The following is a 19163-nucleotide window of genomic DNA, read 5'->3' on the forward strand; positions in this document are numbered from 1 at the left end:
CCAGAAAAAAAATTCATAACTTTGTCTCCCTTCTCTTTTAGTATTATACCATATAAACCAAGCATTATTTTTAAAATATAGAGTAGCAACACTGATATAATATCAGCTTAAATGACGTTTCTTTCATCGTTCTTTCATTGTCAAATTCCGCCAAAATGGTAGTGTATTTTTGAATATTTTATATTTAATCTCAAATAATCGTGTGTTTTATTATATTTAAGTGCTACTTATTTTTAACTGTGGTTTATGATTCTCATAATTTTACTGGAATTAATAATATTTTTTGTAAAAGTGAAGTTATAATGTTCTGGTAAACATTTCAGACGAAAGGTACATCAAGTTTCGGTAAACGCCGGAATAAGACACATACATTGTGTAGACGATGTGGAAGATCGTCCTATCATATTCAGAAGTCTCAATGCGCTCAATGCGGATACCCTGCAGCTAAACTGCGTTCCTGTAAGTTATAATTTGCCACATTAGTTTAAGGTTAAGTTTATTTTTTACTATAGCTGAAAATAACCTGCAGTGATTGAGGAGATGTTGTTTTCATCTAATATTTCCTTGTATGTGCAGGGAGATCATATTTGCAGTGAAATTATATTAAAAATATGACATACAATTTGTCATGTTGAATTATGTTTTCATACATTTCACAGACTGAAATAAATATTCTATAAAAGCTCAGATTCTTCTATACTCATATAAATGTTATCAATGTTACGGGCACGGTACTTGCAATATTTAATACATTTGGTGTTATTTTTGTTGACATCATAAATTTTTTTTTCAGACCACTGGTCAGTTAAGGCCAAGCGCAGGAAGACCACAGGCACTGGTCGCATGCGTCACCTTAAGATTGTAAGAAGGCGTTTCCGCAACGGCTTCAAGGAAGGAAAACCCACCCCCAAGAAAGCTGTTGCCTCATCGTAGACTTAATGCTTAATATCAATAAAAAAATTAAAAAGTACTTGGCTTTTCACTTGAAATATAATGAGAATAGGTTACAAAAATAGTTGAATTTATTAATGTCTCTTTATAAACCAGTGTTGTTATTAATTATTAATTTAAAAAGCTTAAGATTTATGGGTACACAAATATGTAAGATGGAAATTTTTCTTTATGTATTCTAGCAATATGGGCTTCATATTATAGAATTATATAAAAAAGATACAAAGATATCAGCTATTATTCAAGACAATAGTATTCAGCTTAAAAATTAAAAATATATATATTTCAAGGGCTGAACTTAAAAAAAAAATCTATTTATAAATCTCGGTGGGCCAAGTACATAGTTTTGATGGCCATTGCAAAGTTGCATTAGTGGTAGTAACTACATAAAATTATGTAGACCTTACAAAATGTATACCTAGTCCCTTGTGGTCATATGAGATTGAATCGCAGGACAGAAAATTTAATATGCCACTGAAGCCTTACTGAAGGTGGGGGAAATGAAATGAGATCCAGCTATTATCCCAAGTATCTTACTAATAACAACAGGACAGGACATACATGAAACGTAAATTACAAAAAAAAAATTGTTTAGTTGTCATTAGTTCTTGATGTGATAGTATTTAAAATTCATTATAATAAAAAAGATAACTAGTTTTAAATGTTACCTCTTTGTATGGGTCTTGTCACTTGCTTTAAGGCCTTATTTCTGTGCTGTGATATATGTTAGATTGATGTAACATCTCCAATAAAAAGTAAAGGAAATCGTGTATGGAATTATTGTGAAGAGAATCACGATAAGACAAATTATAAGAAGGTATTTCTTATTAAATGTTTGTTCTCTATACATTTATATTTTATAAATGTTTCCCGAGACAGATTTATATTTTACAATTAATAAACCAATTAGTTTTTTTTAGAAATTTGGTCTTACCGTATTATCAAATAGTCTAAAAATTTCTGATGGACGTAGGTTACACCTCAAAGAAAATCCAAAGGTCTCATATATTTATTATACAAGGAACATCGTTAATCGTTTTCATTATCAATACAATATATATGTATGTGTGTATATATATATATATATATACATATATATACATACACACAACATATATATATATTTATACCGTCATGTTAAAAAGTTATCTATTTATTATAGAGCAGACGAATCAATTTTAGGCTATGGAATATTTGCTCCAATTGAATAGTAAAAATTTATTTCACACCAAGTCAAAATTGTTATTGTTCTTTTAAATTTTTAATAGATAGTAATTGGTCATGAAGGACTATAGGTACCTTAATTGTTATTACTTTCCTAAAAAAAGTATCACCTTCATATGATCCTAATCACACATTGATTGCTATTGTTTTTAGTAAACGATTTTGTTATAATTCACCAGTAACTCTCAAATTTAAGGAGCTTCCTTGATATAATTTTTTGGTGTTAAAAGTAATTTAATCGACGGTGTACAATGCTAACTCACTATCTTACAATAAATAAAATAGGTGCGTTGTTATTATCATCAGTACTCATGACATTGTAGATACGTATATTGAAAATAATAAGAAAAATTGAGATAGACTAAGGTGGAGAACTTTTCTTTGAAACCTTTCGAATGAGGGTAAAAAACATACAAAAAGGTTGAAGTTAATTATAAAAAAATTGGTCACGCTTTTACATTAACAATTGTTAATTTATTTAACAATTTATAAAGTACAGACAATGGTTTTACCGGCTTGTAATTAATATTTACTGACCATACATTAACAAAAACAATACAAATTATTTATTCGGTTTTATTCTAGAATTAATAAAATCAAGTATAACTCCGTAAAAGGATTCTCCAGATATGGACAGAACTGGTGCAAAAGCTGTTATCTATTTTAATACAAGACGTTATGTTTCACATTTATTTAATCTACTGAAGTTAAAATGGTACATCTATAGTGAAGTACATTACAAAAATAAACGCAGTTTACACTATTTTAGTGTAGACTAAATAAACCAACGGCGATCATGTTAAAAGGTTGTTTAATGTCCATGCATATGAAATCGGCATTATAAATAAAACTGGTCACAGATTTTTAATAATTATTGTTTTGGTAAGAAAATTCTTATCTACTTATTTTAAATTGAAGACTCTGTATGTGTTAATAATAATTGTTACTGGATATTTTTTTTGTCTTCAAATTAAAATTTGACTTTAGCCCCCTTCCACAGCACCTGTACCTACGTGAGAAATAGCTCTAAGGTTTAATAATGTGTGTCCAAAACAAACCTTCCTGAGTTTTCTGGAATACCCATTTTTTGGAATTTGTAAGAAAATATAAAATAATTTCCAAAAATATTCAACTGTCTTAACGAAATTCATAACATTCAAAATTGTTCTTAGTTTTTTTCTACACCATCTATTTTCATAGAATACCAGCGTAAAAACTTACGTTAATCATAGAGTAGAGAGTTTGTTTTCTTATCAAAATAGTTTTAATGACAGATAAAATTTGAAGAGTTAGTAAAAATAAAAAGAAATCTCAAAATGACTAGTATAAATAAGTATGAAATCAATATACATATAAACGTTTATGATGAGATACATAGCGTTCAGAAAAAATATTTCAAAGAAATGCTTAAGTTTCGAAGAGAATTTTAAAGTCAGGTATAAGATTTTATTAATATGTATTTAAATAAAAATATAACGAAATAAGCACATCCCCACTTCAAACTTTTCTCATGTCTTTGAAGATAACATTGATATAAAAAAAATATCACGAAGTTTGTAACAATTTTAGTACCAAATACCGATGTTATGTTCAACCTCTTAAACTTAATGAACATAAATATCATGGCTATGTATGGCTAAAAAAAACGTTTAAAATAGGCCCATGTTTACTTTCTTTCTCATATTTATTTTTAAATATATTTCTACGAAAACACTCTTTTCTTATTTTCATACTTAATAACCAGTATATTGATTTATTATACCTATTCCTAATGACATAAATCACGACAAATTCGCGGTAAGGCATTAGTGTATAATAATTAATAATATGTAACACATTAACATCACATCTGTCACCGTGCAATATCTTATACTTATAGTATTGAAGTCGTATTTTGTAGTTTCCTTAATTTTAAACTTCTCTTTTGTTTTCGATTCAAAATTTTCTTACATACGTGATACATAATTTAAGTTGAAACAAATATTTTTTTTAATAATTATTCAGTGCATTTAATATGTGTTTAGTGAATGTGTTCATATTTCATAACCTTCAATTCAAAGCGGACTGCTGTGGTGTGATTCATATTTTTAAAACTTATTGAAAAATAATATTTGAAATCAGCGGCAAATGGTATAATCTGTCTCATTCGCACACTAACTAATCGGCTATTTCCGTACTGCTCTGTTTCAGTGCCTACTGCTCTCACTCGTCAGTTATAGCTGTCCTCTCGTGACCCGTCCTCTGTCGACTTACGAGTTACGAACTAAGTTTCGTTTGTCAGTCGGTCAGCCGGTTCGTGGTAGTCAAAACGTATTCATTTCAACAGTGTAAATAACACTTCGCTTATAAGAGTTACTTTAGACACTAGTATTGAGTATAATCTTATCCAACATCGTCATTGAGTGATAAGTTATCGTGCGCTCTGACGCTATGATAGCCACATTTAAAGTGCCTTCAAGTTATGCGACTGTTCGGTGATTAATTTTACAATAGGAAGGCAAGTGTTATGTTGAGTTCTCGTTAACAATATTATAATTGAGTTGAATTGAGTGACATTTACCGTGATGTCGTTATTTAAGAAGAAACCTCCAAAATATACCGCGCCACCGGTTCCTCCCCCTCCAGAAGAGGTTCCTAACCATCAATCTAACGGAGTGGATAACAACAACGGAACTCAAAAGTCGCAACTTGTGTTCCACTGCCAACAGGCACACGGAAGTCCCCTTGGACTAATTTCTGGATTTTCCAACGTAAAAGAGCTCTATCAAAAGATTGCTGAATGCTATGACTTTCCTCCTGAAGACGTAAGTATCTTTCTGGAACACAAGACGATAATGATAGAATATAATTAATTGTAAAAAAAAATCTGTAGTTTGTAAAATAACTGATATATAACTAATCTTTACTTTTTCCACTAAATGACGAATTAAAGTTTAGAATAGATAATTATAGATAAAATATTCTCATAACAAAATTTAAATTATCTTTGAATCGCTAAATTCAATTTCTATGAAAACATCAGCTAACATACCTACCTATTGAATAATATATGATCGTTCTATTGCCCTTCAGCAGTGCTGTATGCCCGAACATACCTTCCTTTACTGCGTACATATTATGTCCTTGTTTTACGTCCTTATATACTGTGTGTGTAATATATAACATAATATTTCGATCCATTCGATTCATTCCATTTTCGATTCGGAACTTGGGTTAGCATTGAAAAACACTAAAATCGTAAAAGTGATTTTCAAATAGGCTTATCTTGATAAATTTCTTTTTAATTTTTTATTCGCCCTTACATATTTGTTTACTATCTCGTTAATAATACGCTGAAAGTTAAACGAAAAATGGTTTACCTTAACAGATAATGTTATGAAAATTTTTGAAGTTTTTATTTGTTCTGATATCATGTAAATGATAATAAGCAATTCAGAATACATGCTCTTTTGAAATCACATACAAACACTTAATGTTTTTTTATATATCAATTACAGTTTCTGGCATTAGATATTTCAATAGTATAGACATAGATATCTAGATTTTAAATTACCTAACATTTTTCAAACTTTAAATACATGTAAAACCTAACTGTGTAGAAGATAAAATTTCTGTAATTGATTATCGATTTAAAAAGGAATGTATGACAGAATTCTTGAGATTAGAACCCTTATTGTTTTGTAAGTAATCATCGATTTGAGAACAAAAAAATTGTAACAAAAAAAAATAGCTTTTCGTCATATACATTAAATACCATAATATTTTATTACATCGTGTCCTAGTTCAAAAATATATGAAAAAAAAAATGTTCTCTCTACATATAACAATTTTACTACGGAGAATGGCGTACGAGCTACGAATTTCTGATTTAACGCTTTCCAATACTTAAATAGTACAAAGAATAAGATTTGAATACAAAATAATTGGTGTTTGAAACAAAATTAGATATCGGGGCTTTGTATGAAATGAGCTCAGAATGAAAGATGGAAGCAAAATTTATAATTTAAGGAATGTATAATATTGCAAAAAAGTAAATAATATTCTTCAACATTATATAAGTATTATTATTTTCTATTGGTTATAGCTTTCAACTCGATTTTCCTTGTTAATGTCATAATTACGTATAAAATTCTATAATATGACAAGAATGACGTATCATTAAAGAGTAAATATTTTTCCTCCCACGGCGGTTAATTTTTTTTTAAATAATAATCAAAGGATGCGTTGTAATCAGTACTTATGTTATTAATTTTCTGTGGTATAAGTGTAACTTATCACAAAAGCATTTATATGTTCATCACAACGATCGAACATTTGATAAAACTTTAATGTTTATTATATGATAATAATTAATAGTTATAACAAACACTAATAACCTATTGTAACAATGTAATTACGTTAATAGATTCATTTAATGATATGCAATTTAATGAATATATACTTCTAAAAAAAAGTAATTGGAACATCTTAAGAGGTTATTTTAAATCGATTAAATGTAAGTAATAATTAATGTAATGACTCGTTATCAAGTATTCGGTATTATTATGACAATTAATTTATATCATTGTAAATATTTATATGAAAAAACTGCATGTCTTGTGACGCGTGTTTATAACTTTATAACGTGTATTTAAAATATTTTTATGTACTTCTATCCAAAAAGTTTTTATTACAAAAAGAAATAATTACGTAATTTAACGATTGTTACAATGTCTGCCTTAATCCCATTATTAAGCTGACGTCAATTCAATATTACTGTCAAAATAAAAAAAAATAAAAAACATTCTTAAAAAATGAATAATTATTCTTTTATGTACTTAATAAAAATATGCTGACAAAATGAAATCTTTTTCTTTCAATAGAATGATAAAAAGTTATATTATTACGAACCACTTAACAAGCAGAAATTATGTCATACTTTGTGAAACTGTTACGGATTTTCTTTGAAAGTTCTTATAATATCAAACAAAAATTATCGTCGAAATAGTTTAACATTTTCTGAACTAAAACAAAAATATATTAATAAGTTTTGAACGGAAATATAACTATTAACTCTATAATAATGACTTTATATACTCTGTGTGTATATACAATATCTAATACAAAAATACCGCAAAATTTTGTTAATTTCTTAAATACTATATTTATATATTTTCAAGTAACGTATTACTCGTTAAAAAATCACGTTAGTAGTGCTGAAAAACATTGCGATAAGAGAGAAAGTTATTTGAGAGGTAAACATGCCTGTGGTTATCTCACATGATACATTACATATTATGTAAAAATATATAGGTAGATTTCCAACTTTTATGTCTACGCTGTCAAAAAATACAGTTTAAAAAAACAATTGACGTATTTTTTAAATCTGTGCTTGAATAAAAATCGAGTCCATCTTTATACAGCCACGAGAATTTCTTTTAAAAATATACTACACTTCTCGGCATTTTTATGATTTCTTTGACGGTCTCATCACTTTCACTTTTTTACAATTGACATTATATAATAATTCTCATTAAATTAGAGTACCTGAAATTATTTGGCATCTCGAAGCTAAATATCATAAGCTGTTAAATGTAATTTAACCCTGACGAGAAATTAACACTATACCTAAAACTTGATTTGAACGATAGTGTATTCTGTATGCTTTACCACAAGTTTGAATTATCATGGTACATACAAAGTGTCACGCGTTTTACATTCAATAACGTACGTTAATACTTTCGTGTGTGGAGTATGTTGAATGAGCTCTTATGCAGTGTGACCGTGCAAAACTTGTAGTAAGAATATTGTAGAGTTTTTCGAACAGTTTATAGTCTAACAAGTATAGAATATATCTATTTAAAGGACAAATTAAATCCTATCTACTCACCACTGTTGTTCAAGTTAAATATTCTACATAAATACCATTTAAATTTGGTATAGCCTTAACAACAACTTATACGCCATATTTATAAGGAACAAAGTTTCGTACATCATTTTTATTAAAGCTTTAAGAATTACAAACATCCATAAATACTATATACTCATATATAGTGCGCTGTAACATAAGGGTAATGTTTAAATAAATATTATTTAGTTTTGAAGTCGGTAACATAATACGGTGAGTAATTATGTTTAGTTAAACAATATAACGTAATCAGCTGCTACTGTTTCTCGCCGCCATATTTTCTAAATAATATGCTTATATTATGCTAAGGTCTTATAAATAATGACGTAATATGCTCGGTAGCTACTAAGGAGTATTTATTGTGAATCAGCTATACATTCCCATTCTTTTGGTATTACCTGCATATTATATTTCTCAATACGTATGCAGTGGACGTGTCACATAAGTAACATACAAACGGAATATGTAAGTATATTTAATAAAATGATTATTAAATTGTCGAAGTAATTTACGTGATATATGTATTCCACATAATAAATCAACTTTGTTAGTTTGTTCAAGTATATATATATTTGTATATAACTCTGAAACGTCAACGGCCGTGACGGATCCGAACGTCGTCATAAAGGTCGATGAAAATGCCGTCTGATATTTCATTATACTTCACGGCCTTGTTAACAAAATACATTTCTCGTTGCTGTGTGCCTGAAGTGTTTCGCAAACCCTTTCCCCCAATGCAAATGGAAACCGGCTAACTGCTCTAAACTAACTCATCAATGCCGGCTTTGTAATCTAAACCTTTGAATTTTGAGCTCTCTTAATTCTTAATTAACATTTAATTAAACATTCCATAAAATATCGCAGAGATTAGAAATGTTCACATTTATGTAATTGGCCTCAAAGTGACACTGCGGAAGTACGCACGGCTAAGCCAGGAAGTAAGTGGATATGTCGACCAGGGGCGCAGTCTCTCGTGTTATGAGCACCTACAGTTCGCCTAAATCTGCACTAAACTATTACTTACACAAAAATAATTCCTAGATACATCGATTTAAGAACTATTTTTGCCTGAACAATCAATAAATCGGCCATAAAAAAGAAAGTGAAGCGTGATGCCTTGTAATAAAGTTTTAATTTGTAGTATACGATTTGGGGGAACCATAACTATAGCTGTGTGATGACCCAGTGTTCACCGGTCAAGGACCCGAGCGACGAATTGGTGGCATTCCATAAAACTTTTATTATGAAATCTACACAAAATTAATAATAAACCAGTGTATTTGATTTTACCAACCGACTTTAAAAATGGAGGTTATCAATTCGTCTGTATTTTTTTTAAATTTGAAATCTTGTGCTTACCGCGTGGTCCCTTTTCAGTTTTTTATCATAATATCAACTGCTAATTCTCATTATTCTACCATTGAATATTCTACCGTAGTTGATCCGATATCCAAGTGTTACTGATTCATACAAATACAAAGTTTATAGGTTAATGAATAAGTTCTATTATGATTCTTATAAATGCCAATATTTTTTTAACAACTACAAAAAGTCAATATTTTTTCAATAAACCATAAAAGTAGGAGATAATATTAGTTATCCGAGTCTTTTTAAGTTGAAGCGTGGGTTTCTAACCTAAACTTTTAATGGTGTGGCATTCCACACCTTTTTTTTTCTTTAATAGTGACAAATCTTAATAGGTAATAATAATGAATAAATGGGTAAATAATAATGAATAAATGGGTACACACACAAATATTTATCTGTGTACAATTGGAATGTTACACTGTTTCTGAAGGAATTTTAAAAATCCTTAATCGTAAATTTACTACACAGTCGTTTCAGACATTTTTATGTTGAGTTAAGGTTTGACTTATATATTCTTAAATACAACTTTCTTTTTACTGTAACTGAGTCACTGTCTGACGCTTAATTGAGTCAACATTTTTGTTCACTGAAATAAATCAAAACTAGATTTATTGTTCACACATTCTATTGTTTTCCTCGTATTACGTTTCCTTATTACGAAATCAGACCCATTAGTGTTCAGTAAGCATTGGAGTACAACAAATATAACCATTTGGTTAATTAGGAACCAAATTATGAACCTACATTACCAATTTAACGAGACGTATCTAATTATTAAACGCTAATCGTTCTGATGGAAAATCTAGTTAACTCCACTTAGTAGTGTTCTTAATTCCATTCCAATTCAAATACATTTTCCCTCTTTGTTTACTATTGCATAACTTTATATTTGTGTAGTTTTCCTATTTTGTATCCTAATCTAACAGAACATTTCCGATATACGTATTTTTTAAAGTATAAAAAAATAACATAAATCGTATGTTTTTTTTACTAGTATTAAACGAAATATAATGTCATTCATAATCTATATAAATTGAAGAAAAAACACCTCTACTGATAAATAAATTATCATTAGACACGCTACAGTTAGGCGTGTAAAGGAATGGTGTTTTAGACGTTCTAATCTACTTAAGAGGTCTAAGTACGTTTTGTATGGTTTCAGATATTGTTTTGTACCCTGAACACACACAAGGTGGATATGAAGAAATTGCTAGGGGGACAAATAGGATTGGAGGATTTCATTTTCGCGCACAGGAAGGGCCGGCCGAAGGAAATCGAAATAGTCAAAACCGAAGACGCACTCGGCTTGACGATAACAGACAACGGCGCAGGATATTCATTCATAAAGAGAATAAAAGAAGGATCAATTGTATCCAGAATACCGCATATAGATGTGAGATTATTATTACCATTATTCTGTGTTACGTTAACTCAGCGCACATGCTATAAATATTTTAATGCAGATAAAACAAAGAATAGGTAAAAATAGGATAATGTTATCTAAGAAAATGCACAGATAATTATGGAATTTTATCGTTACACAGGTTTTATTGAAATTAATATTTTGTTTCATAGTCTGACTCTTGCTCAATAACTCGGTTGACGCTGAATATATCTATTCATCTAAGAAAATATAATAAAATAATAATAGTCTTGTTTTCTAAAGTATCCAAAGTATGTATGTATTTATGCCTCTGTTAAATTTTCTTGTATAGTACAGTATGTGTATAATAGATATTATATTATTAATTAATGAAATGACAGTCGTTATGTATTTATATAGAGTTGGTTGCATTCTATTATCTGCTTATAACACGCCGAAGCTTAATATGGGCAGCGTCCGGTGTCATAGATTGCACTGGAATTTATAAATACCAACTTGTTTCTCTATTCTGGTAACATCAGAATATTAGTATTGCAAAAAGTTATAAAATTATATTTAGATTTTATTTTTCTGACTGGCAATGATAAAAAACGTGTTGATATTTCTTGACTATGTATTAATTATATTAGGTATGTTACATTATTAACGTAAAATTAAATTAAATTTGCCGTGTATATTATTATTAGAGAAAGGAAATGTTTATACAATTAAAAAAAAATTCATATTCGTCCCAGTGGCCCGTATTCAACGTATGGTCATTCCCCTCGTTAACGATGTTGGAGGAAGTAAACTATTATAGCATTTAACGTTCATTTTAATCTTTAGGTTGGAGATCATATTGAACGGCTGAACGATGAGAATATGGTCGGACGGCGTCATTATGAGGTCGCCAAACTACTAAAAGAAATACCAAAAGGGACCACTTTCACTATAAGATTAATAGAACCACTGAAGTCAGGTTTCGGAAGTATCGGACCCAAAACCAGCAGTGCGAGGTCGGGAAAGAAACAAAGTTATGGTTCGGGTAAAGAAACACTCAGGTTCAAGGCCAATGGACAAGCTACAATAGAAAATGAGGTATTACTGAAGCATATATGATACTACAAAATAGCGAATAACAAATATTGTCAATATTACTAGCTTGAAAAACATATTTATCCATAAAAATAATAATGATTTAATTTATAAATATTTTTTAGCCTGATGACAAGTCAAAAGCTGGTGTAGATAAAATAAACGGTCTACTTGAAACATTTATGGGAATAAATGACACTGAACTGGCAACGCAGATGTGGGACCTAGCAGAGGGGAAGACAAATTCCATGCAACTCGCAGATGCCATAGACAACAGCGATTTACAAGAGTTTGGTTTCACTGATGAATTCATTATTGAATTGTGGGGTGTCATTACAGATGCTAGATCTGGGAGACTCAGTTAAAGATATTTTTTATCTTGTATAAATTTTTTAAATTATTGTAGTTGTATTAACCCAACCATATATTTCTATTTGCCTAGAAATTGTTATTGCAGTGGTTTTTTACATGCTTTTTTTTTTAAATAACAAGGGCTTGAATTATTTCAGTTGTAAAACATTTAAAAAAACTCACTTCAATAACCTTTACATCAAGTAGCCGGAACATTAGTATGTTTTTTATATCTAAACTGAAAATACAAAAATTTATTTAAGGTTGTTTATTTATTTAGAATTTATAAATTCTGTCAATTCTCAAATTATAATATTCTGTCATTAATTTTTTATATTAGTAATTGTTGGATAAAACTTAATTATCAGAAAATTTTGACTTTCTGCAAATAAAGTTGTATTATATTTAAGATTATTTATAATTAACAAATATTTTTTGATATATATAATATAATAAATAATAATACTTTATCTTAAGCATATCAAACTGTTTAGGTATAAGAAATTTCTTTAAGAAAATTGAGTTTGCCATTACAAGGAAATTATGTATTTAATTCTATTTCATTGATTAAATAATGGTAACATATTTTCCTAATATTATGTCACTACTTAAGAACAATTAAATTTTCTGTACATTTAAAATTTATGAGAGAAATGAAACTATGCATTAAATAATGTCTTTTCTTTATAATGTTCATCCAATTCAAAGTTATTTTTAAAGTAACAATTATAATATTAAAGGAATATAAATTCAACTCAGTTGGTAATATATAAAAACAAAAATGAAATTTCCATGAACCTTACATAAGTAATTAATTAATTAACCATAAATATGATAAGTATTTAATCAATCGTGAAGTATTTTCATTTATAGTTATTTACTACCATCACCAAAGAATAAGGGCACAGACCAACAAAGAATACCTGATGAGATCTAAGACATTCATTCATTGAAATCAAACTATTTTTTTGGGATTACTACGCGTATTTTATTATTTTTAAAAACTACATACTCCCAACGTTTCGGTTACTTAGCAGTAACCCTGATCACGGACAGATTCATATCTCGTCTGTAATGTAATTATTCATAAAATGGAAGACCCAGCAATGTACCTACATTGAATTTTCTACTCTTGTCATATAAAACATATCAAGCACCCATATTATTTAAAATTTTTAGTTAGTTATCATGTGTATAATACATAACTTGATACTTTTTGATTTAAATAAAAATATACTTCTAGCAGATAAACAGAATCTTGGAAGCGGATAATAAACCAAACTCAATAAGGTGTGGACCTCCGCGACGATTACATGGTTCTATTTTTTGTGGGTGATGGTTCTTGAGTCACTCTGTATAATATACTTCGACAGCTCTACCAAGTTCACGTCCAGTGAATGCTATTTACAAATTTTCAGTTTTATATCGTTTATTGCTTTATAATATTCACTCATTGCTTTGCTGTATGATCTAAAATTTAAGTCAGAATCTAACATTCATTATGGCAGATTTATCTCAAATATTTTTTGGTGCGTCAAGTCTCATCTCTCATATATTGAATGCGGAGCTAGCATTAAAGTAGCGACCAGTATAAAAAATATAATCTATGATTATATCTGTCTCAAGAAATTACCTAGATTCAAATTTCATATAAAATTTTTGGTAATAACAATTTTCGATTTTGTCAAATTAGGTAATAAGTTAGTTAGTTACTTCAATAGCCGCTACAAAGGCATGTCAAAAGCAAAGCGGTTTTTTGACAGTATTAAAGAAATAATTTAAAATATGGCGCGTAATATTTGACCTTGTATTCACAATGTGAACTGTGCTTCAACTTTCCGTGTTATATTTATATAAACATTTAAAATTATAATCAGTGGTATAACGTATCAGTTTTATCTTACTTTATTCGAATGGAAGGGTAAACCTACTATTCTTAATGAGATAACGTATTTGTTCTGTGTGATATTACGTAGAAGTTTATAAGAGGCAATTAAACATTTTGGATCCATTTTTGCGATAGTTGTTTATATTTATTATATATAAAATTTTATTCTAAATACACAACTTTGAATATGGCTGTTACCGCTAACAAGTTTATTATTTTAAAATCGTTTTCTAAAGTTAAAATATTTACCGCTGCTAAGGTATGTTTTCTGTAATTTACTTGATATTTCTTTTTTGTAGGTTTATATTAAAAATTATATTATTTCATGTCACATGCTTTTTAAGATAGATATTGAAAAGGGTACAATTTAAATATTTTTTACAGATATTGTCATGTGCGTCATATAGCACCTCATCAGAAACTAATAAAATATATAGCAATATAAATGAAGCTGTAAAAGATATAAAAGATGGCTCCAAAATCCTTGTAGGTGGTTTTGGTCTGTGTGGTATTCCTGAAAATCTAATTAAAGCAGTCAACAATAAAACAGTATCTGGTCTTACTGTTGTCTCTAATAATGCAGGTTTGTATTAATTAAAAAAAAAAACTTGTGTACTGAAACTTTCTTCTATATGTGATAGTATATTTGGAATATTTATAAGACATATAATTATTCAGGAGTTGAAGATTTTGGTTTGGGTATCTTACTGAAGAAGAAACAAGTGAAGAGGATGATTTCATCCTATGTTGGCGAAAATGCTGAATTTGAAAGGCAATTCTTAAACGGAGAGTTGGAGGTAAATTTATTTCATTTATAATAACCTCTATGTTTCCATTAAAGAAAATCATAGGAAAAAACAGAATCATTTGGGATTAATCTGATACTAAAACTTTTGATGCTAGAACACTTAAAAACAAAATAGTTAACTGAAGTCATTAATAAATTAATATTTTAACAAAGAGAGATTTTTTTAATGACTTTAGGTAGAACTTACACCACAAGGAACATTAGCAGAGAGAATCAGGGCTGGCGGAGCTGGCATTCCTGCATTTTTTACACCCACTGGGTATGGTACATTAATACATGAAGGTGGTGCCCCTATCAAGTATACAGCTGATGGAAAGGTAATTCTGACTACAAAATAATAGAGGTTATTCAAAAATGGAAGCAAATGGAATAAACAATAATAATGTAGATATATTTCTAGATAGACATACCAAGTAAGCCACGACATGTCCAACAATTCAATGGCATTAACTACATTATGGAGGAAGCTATAACTGGTGATTTTGCACTCGTTAAAGCCTGGAAAGCCGATAGACATGGTAACTTGGTATTCAGAAAAAGTGCACGTAACTTTAATCCTGCTGTTTGTAAGGCTGCAAAGATAACAATTGCGGAAGTTGAAGAAATCGTTGATGAAATTGAACCAGATTTTGTGCATGTACCGTCTATTTATGTGCACAGGATTATAGTTGGAGAAAAGTATGAGAAACGCATCGAAAGAAAAACTATTAGTAAACCTAAAGAAGATAAGCCTAAAAGGCCAGCGGATCTGATGAGGGAGAGAATAATTAAGAGGGCAGCTTTGGAATTCAAGGACGGAATGTTTGCTAACCTGGGAATAGGTAGATTTCATATTGTAATTACATAAATAAAAGCCATGTGTTTAATTAATCCTAAGCAAAAAATATTCTCAAATATAGACATATTAATTGAACATTTATCTGCACCTCTAATTCTACTAACAGCATTGAATAATTTATCTTATTCTTGGCTATTATAAATAAATAGTATAAATGAGTATTTATATGAACTTATATACATTAAAAATATTATATATTATATTATAAGCAAAAAATCAATCTTTAGTAATGTAAACATAATAAGTAAGTAGGGTTTATTCTGATATAAACAAACAAGTCCTAAAGTTAAGGGTGTTTAAAAAAAATTGTAACTACATATATTAAAAAAATCCTTTTTATTTCTTTATTAATTTTATATTTTAAATCTTGTGTTCCATGACAGGTATGCCAATGCTGGCCAGCAACTATAAAAAAAAATCTGTTGTATTTCTTTATTGTATATTTAAAAATTTTAATGTTGTGTTCCATATGTTACAGGTATGCCAATGCTGGCCAGCAACTATATCCCAAAGAATGTTAAAGTTTTATTACAATCTGAGAATGGGATACTTGGCCTTGGTCCATTCCCAACTGAAGATGAAGTAGACCCTGATTTAATTAATGCTGGCAAGGAAACTGTCACTGTTCTACCTGGTGAGTCTATACTAGTATATTAATTATGATGAAACTTTACAGTTCTTGAGCTGGGACATCAGAATTACCTATAAGCTATAATTTATCTTGGAATCACATTTGGTTTCCCGGGATCATGGTAAAATAATTGTAAGTCATATGACATTGATGGAAAATTTCTGCTGTAGTTTGTTTTATACATGTATTTTTTGAACAAACTTTATATATACCTCTTTGAAAAAATTTTTTAAGTACTCGGGGACAAAGTCTCTAGTAAAACTAACCTAAAAAAAAGTTTGCGTATTAATTATGCTATCATATATAAAATTTCTATATATTATTGACATAGCAACATTATTGATAATAATGTTTACATTATTGATAACAATCTTAGAATTCTGTGTGTCGATAATGGGTTCTTCTAATAGCGTAATATGTGGGCCATTGACAGTGTTCAAATAAATATTCACGTAATATGTTATGAATAACAAATAAACATATGTATATTTATATAGTAAAAGTGTTGGAGATCCTTCGCATTGTTTCTTGCTTCGTTAAAAAAGAGAGCTCTCAGTGCAAGTTGAGTGAAGCAAGCTCAGTTTTTCTGGACATGGGTTCCGTATTCCGTCCTTAAGATTGAAATTGTTGGTCCGATCTAATTTTTTTAGATAAAATCCACCCTAGATAACTGGACTCTCAAACGAAAAATCTCGACCCGATTGGACATCCGGTGGTCGAGATCATCTCCGTGGTCGAATGACCACTCGTTTCACTCAATTAAAATATGTTACATAATATATGGCTTAAAATAAGATGCTATTAATTTTAAACTCTATATATAATACTTATTCAACAATATTATTATTAGAGTACATATGAATATTATATATGACATATGTATGTTACAGGCGCTTCATACTTTTCATCAGATGATAGTTTTGCTATGATCCGTGGTGGTCACATAGATCTCACAGTCCTGGGTGCTATGCAGGTCTCGAGATACGGCGACCTTGCTAATTGGATGATACCTGTGAGTAGAATACAGTCAGTTAATGTCAAAGAAAAATAATCGTCTGTTTGTCACATTGCTGTGAAAGTGTAAGGGAACCTTAGTATATATTTAGTAGCCCTGAAAAAATGTACTTTTGATGCTTTTATCTAAACAGCTAGAGTTATAGAAGAGTTTTATATTTATTATAAGCAATGAGAATTACAGAAAATTGAGAAATAAAAACCAAAATTTAAATACGATTATCCTTAGTTAATACATACATTAAATGTCCATTTAAGCAATCAAAAATTCTTATATAATAATTATTAAATATTATATAGTATTTTGCAATACATACTCTTTCAAATTTCCAGGGTAAAATGGTGAAAGGTATGGGAGGCGCAATGGATCTGGTATCAGCGCCTCGCACCAAGGTTGTTGTGACAATGGAACATGCGGCCAAGAACGGCTCACACAAAATATTACCGGAATGCACTTTACCACTCACCGGCAAGAACTGTGTGGATATGATCATTACTGAAAAGGTATTACATTCAAGTTATTCATTTTACAGATACAAGTACATAAAATTGGTGTTGATCATGCTATTAGAATAGCCACTTAATACATAAACTAAAATATTGTCTGCGTAAAATGTTCTTCGTCTGTCTGTTTGTTCCTGTTTATCTTAGAATGGCTCGTTTGATGTTGACAGGACATTCACTTGTAAATAGTTGATGCGTCCAATAGAAATTTAGGCTACGGTTTTGGGTTTTCCATGTAGTTTGATCAATATTAATTTTACAAAGTTGTCAGTGTGGCCAGTACAGGATAATTTTTTATTTTAATAAATGCTATACCCTACCTTCACTATTATTATTATTGTTCACATATTACTAGTTTAAGTCTCAACTATATTTCATGTAAAGATCACTTCTTATGCTATAAAAAAGTTTGTCTTTGACAAAAAAATATATTTCAAAAATATTTCCTTTATACAATTTTAAGACCTGAAAAATATTTAAAACATTGAAATTTTTGCATCTGTAATTTAATATTTTCTAATCATATATATATAAATATAATTCCATCATATATTTTGACCTTGATATTTGTGAGCATAACAAAGTTTATTAACATTTTATATAAGAAACAGGTTTAGGTGATTATGTAATATATATACATATATACATATATATATATGTGTTTATGAAATCTTGCATATTAAATGGTTCTTCCAGTAATAGTTATCGAAGATTACCTCCATCTGTTCGTCGTTATGATTTCCTAATAGTTAATCATCGCGTAGATTATAGCTTGGTCTTAATCGAAATGCGATAATTGTTATTTTTTATGCCAACCCAACATTTCTTTGTTAATTACCATATTTAATTAATATATTTTATTTTTTAGTGTGTCTTCGATGTCGACAAGGAAAAAGGTTTGATCTTGACGGAACTGGCTGACGGCGTCTCCATAGAGGATGTTATCGTGAGCACGGGCTGTGAATTCAATGTATCTGATAATATCAAGATAATGGGTGACGTCACAAAAGTCACCGAATAATTTTTTTTAAACGGTTTTATTTTTTTATAAATAAATCTAACGTCTTCATCCGTTATCATTTACTTAAAATGTATGATTATTGTGTTCATGTTTTATATTTTAAATTTGATATATAAGTTTCAAATGTATGTATTGTTGTTGATTAAATTTTTTTTATATATACCAGAATGAAATATTTTAATATAAGTGATATGTCAATAAATATTTTATATCTTTGGGT

At 29.2% G+C, this 19163-nt stretch overlaps 3 protein-coding genes and 1 long non-coding RNA gene across 4 annotated transcripts; 3 read left to right on the plus strand and 1 right to left on the minus strand.

Annotated features, from left to right (window-relative positions):
• The first annotated feature begins 43 nt into the window (after positions 1–43).
• LOC116765981 (large ribosomal subunit protein eL37) lies at positions 44–970 on the plus strand. Its single transcript, XM_032655634.2, has 3 exons — positions 44–158; positions 324–459; positions 794–970. Exons 1-3 carry the CDS (start codon positions 156–158, stop codon positions 931–933), a joined length of 279 nt encoding a protein of 92 aa, XP_032511525.1. The 5' UTR covers positions 44–155; the 3' UTR covers positions 934–970.
• A 3456-nt stretch (positions 971–4426) lies between these two features.
• LOC116765567 (PDZ domain-containing protein GIPC3) lies at positions 4427–12501 on the plus strand. The gene is made up of 4 exons (XM_032655080.2): positions 4427–4979; positions 10593–10823; positions 11640–11891; positions 12014–12501. Exons 1-4 carry the CDS (start codon positions 4740–4742, stop codon positions 12251–12253), a joined length of 963 nt encoding a protein of 320 aa, XP_032510971.1. The 5' UTR covers positions 4427–4739; the 3' UTR covers positions 12254–12501.
• A 1554-nt stretch (positions 12502–14055) lies between these two features.
• On the plus strand, positions 14056–19159 carry LOC116765566 (succinyl-CoA:3-ketoacid coenzyme A transferase 1, mitochondrial). The gene is made up of 9 exons (XM_032655079.2): positions 14056–14386; positions 14512–14710; positions 14806–14924; positions 15112–15252; positions 15336–15756; positions 16252–16407; positions 17295–17416; positions 17752–17922; positions 18791–19159. The coding sequence occupies exons 1-9, from the start codon at positions 14315–14317 to the stop codon at positions 18941–18943; spliced, it is 1554 nt and encodes a 517-aa protein (XP_032510970.2). The 5' UTR covers positions 14056–14314; the 3' UTR covers positions 18944–19159.
• Positions 17291–18795, minus strand: LOC133319050 (uncharacterized). The gene is made up of 3 exons (XR_009752746.1): positions 18639–18795; positions 17736–18387; positions 17291–17414 (listed from the first exon to the last, which is right to left on the minus strand). It is a non-coding gene; the product is annotated as an uncharacterized LOC133319050 (long non-coding RNA).
• Positions 19160–19163: the final 4 nt, after the last annotated feature.

The sequence above is a fragment of the Danaus plexippus genome, chromosome 11, assembly GCF_018135715.1.
Source record: "Danaus plexippus chromosome 11, MEX_DaPlex, whole genome shotgun sequence".
In the NCBI taxonomy this organism is placed as follows: Eukaryota; Metazoa; Arthropoda; class Insecta; order Lepidoptera; family Nymphalidae; genus Danaus; species Danaus plexippus.

Coding starts and splice junctions, on each gene's coding strand:
- LOC116765981 (XM_032655634.2), top strand. Junction 460..793: donor TGCAGCTAAACTGCGTTCCT/GTAAGTTATAAT, acceptor TTTTTTTTTCAG/ACCACTGGTCAGTTAAGGCC.
- LOC116765567 (XM_032655080.2), top strand. CDS start 4,740: ATGTCGTTATTTAAGAAGAAACCTCCAAAATATACCGCGCCACCGGTT. Junction 4,980..10,592: donor ATGACTTTCCTCCTGAAGAC/GTAAGTATCTTT, acceptor GTATGGTTTCAG/ATATTGTTTTGTACCCTGAA. Junction 11,892..12,013: donor AAGCTACAATAGAAAATGAG/GTATTACTGAAG, acceptor AATATTTTTTAG/CCTGATGACAAGTCAAAAGC.
- LOC116765566 (XM_032655079.2), top strand. CDS start 14,315: ATGGCTGTTACCGCTAACAAGTTTATTATTTTAAAATCGTTTTCTAAA. Junction 14,925..15,111: donor TCTTAAACGGAGAGTTGGAG/GTAAATTTATTT, acceptor TAATGACTTTAG/GTAGAACTTACACCACAAGG. Junction 17,417..17,751: donor TTGCTAATTGGATGATACCT/GTGAGTAGAATA, acceptor TCAAATTTCCAG/GGTAAAATGGTGAAAGGTAT.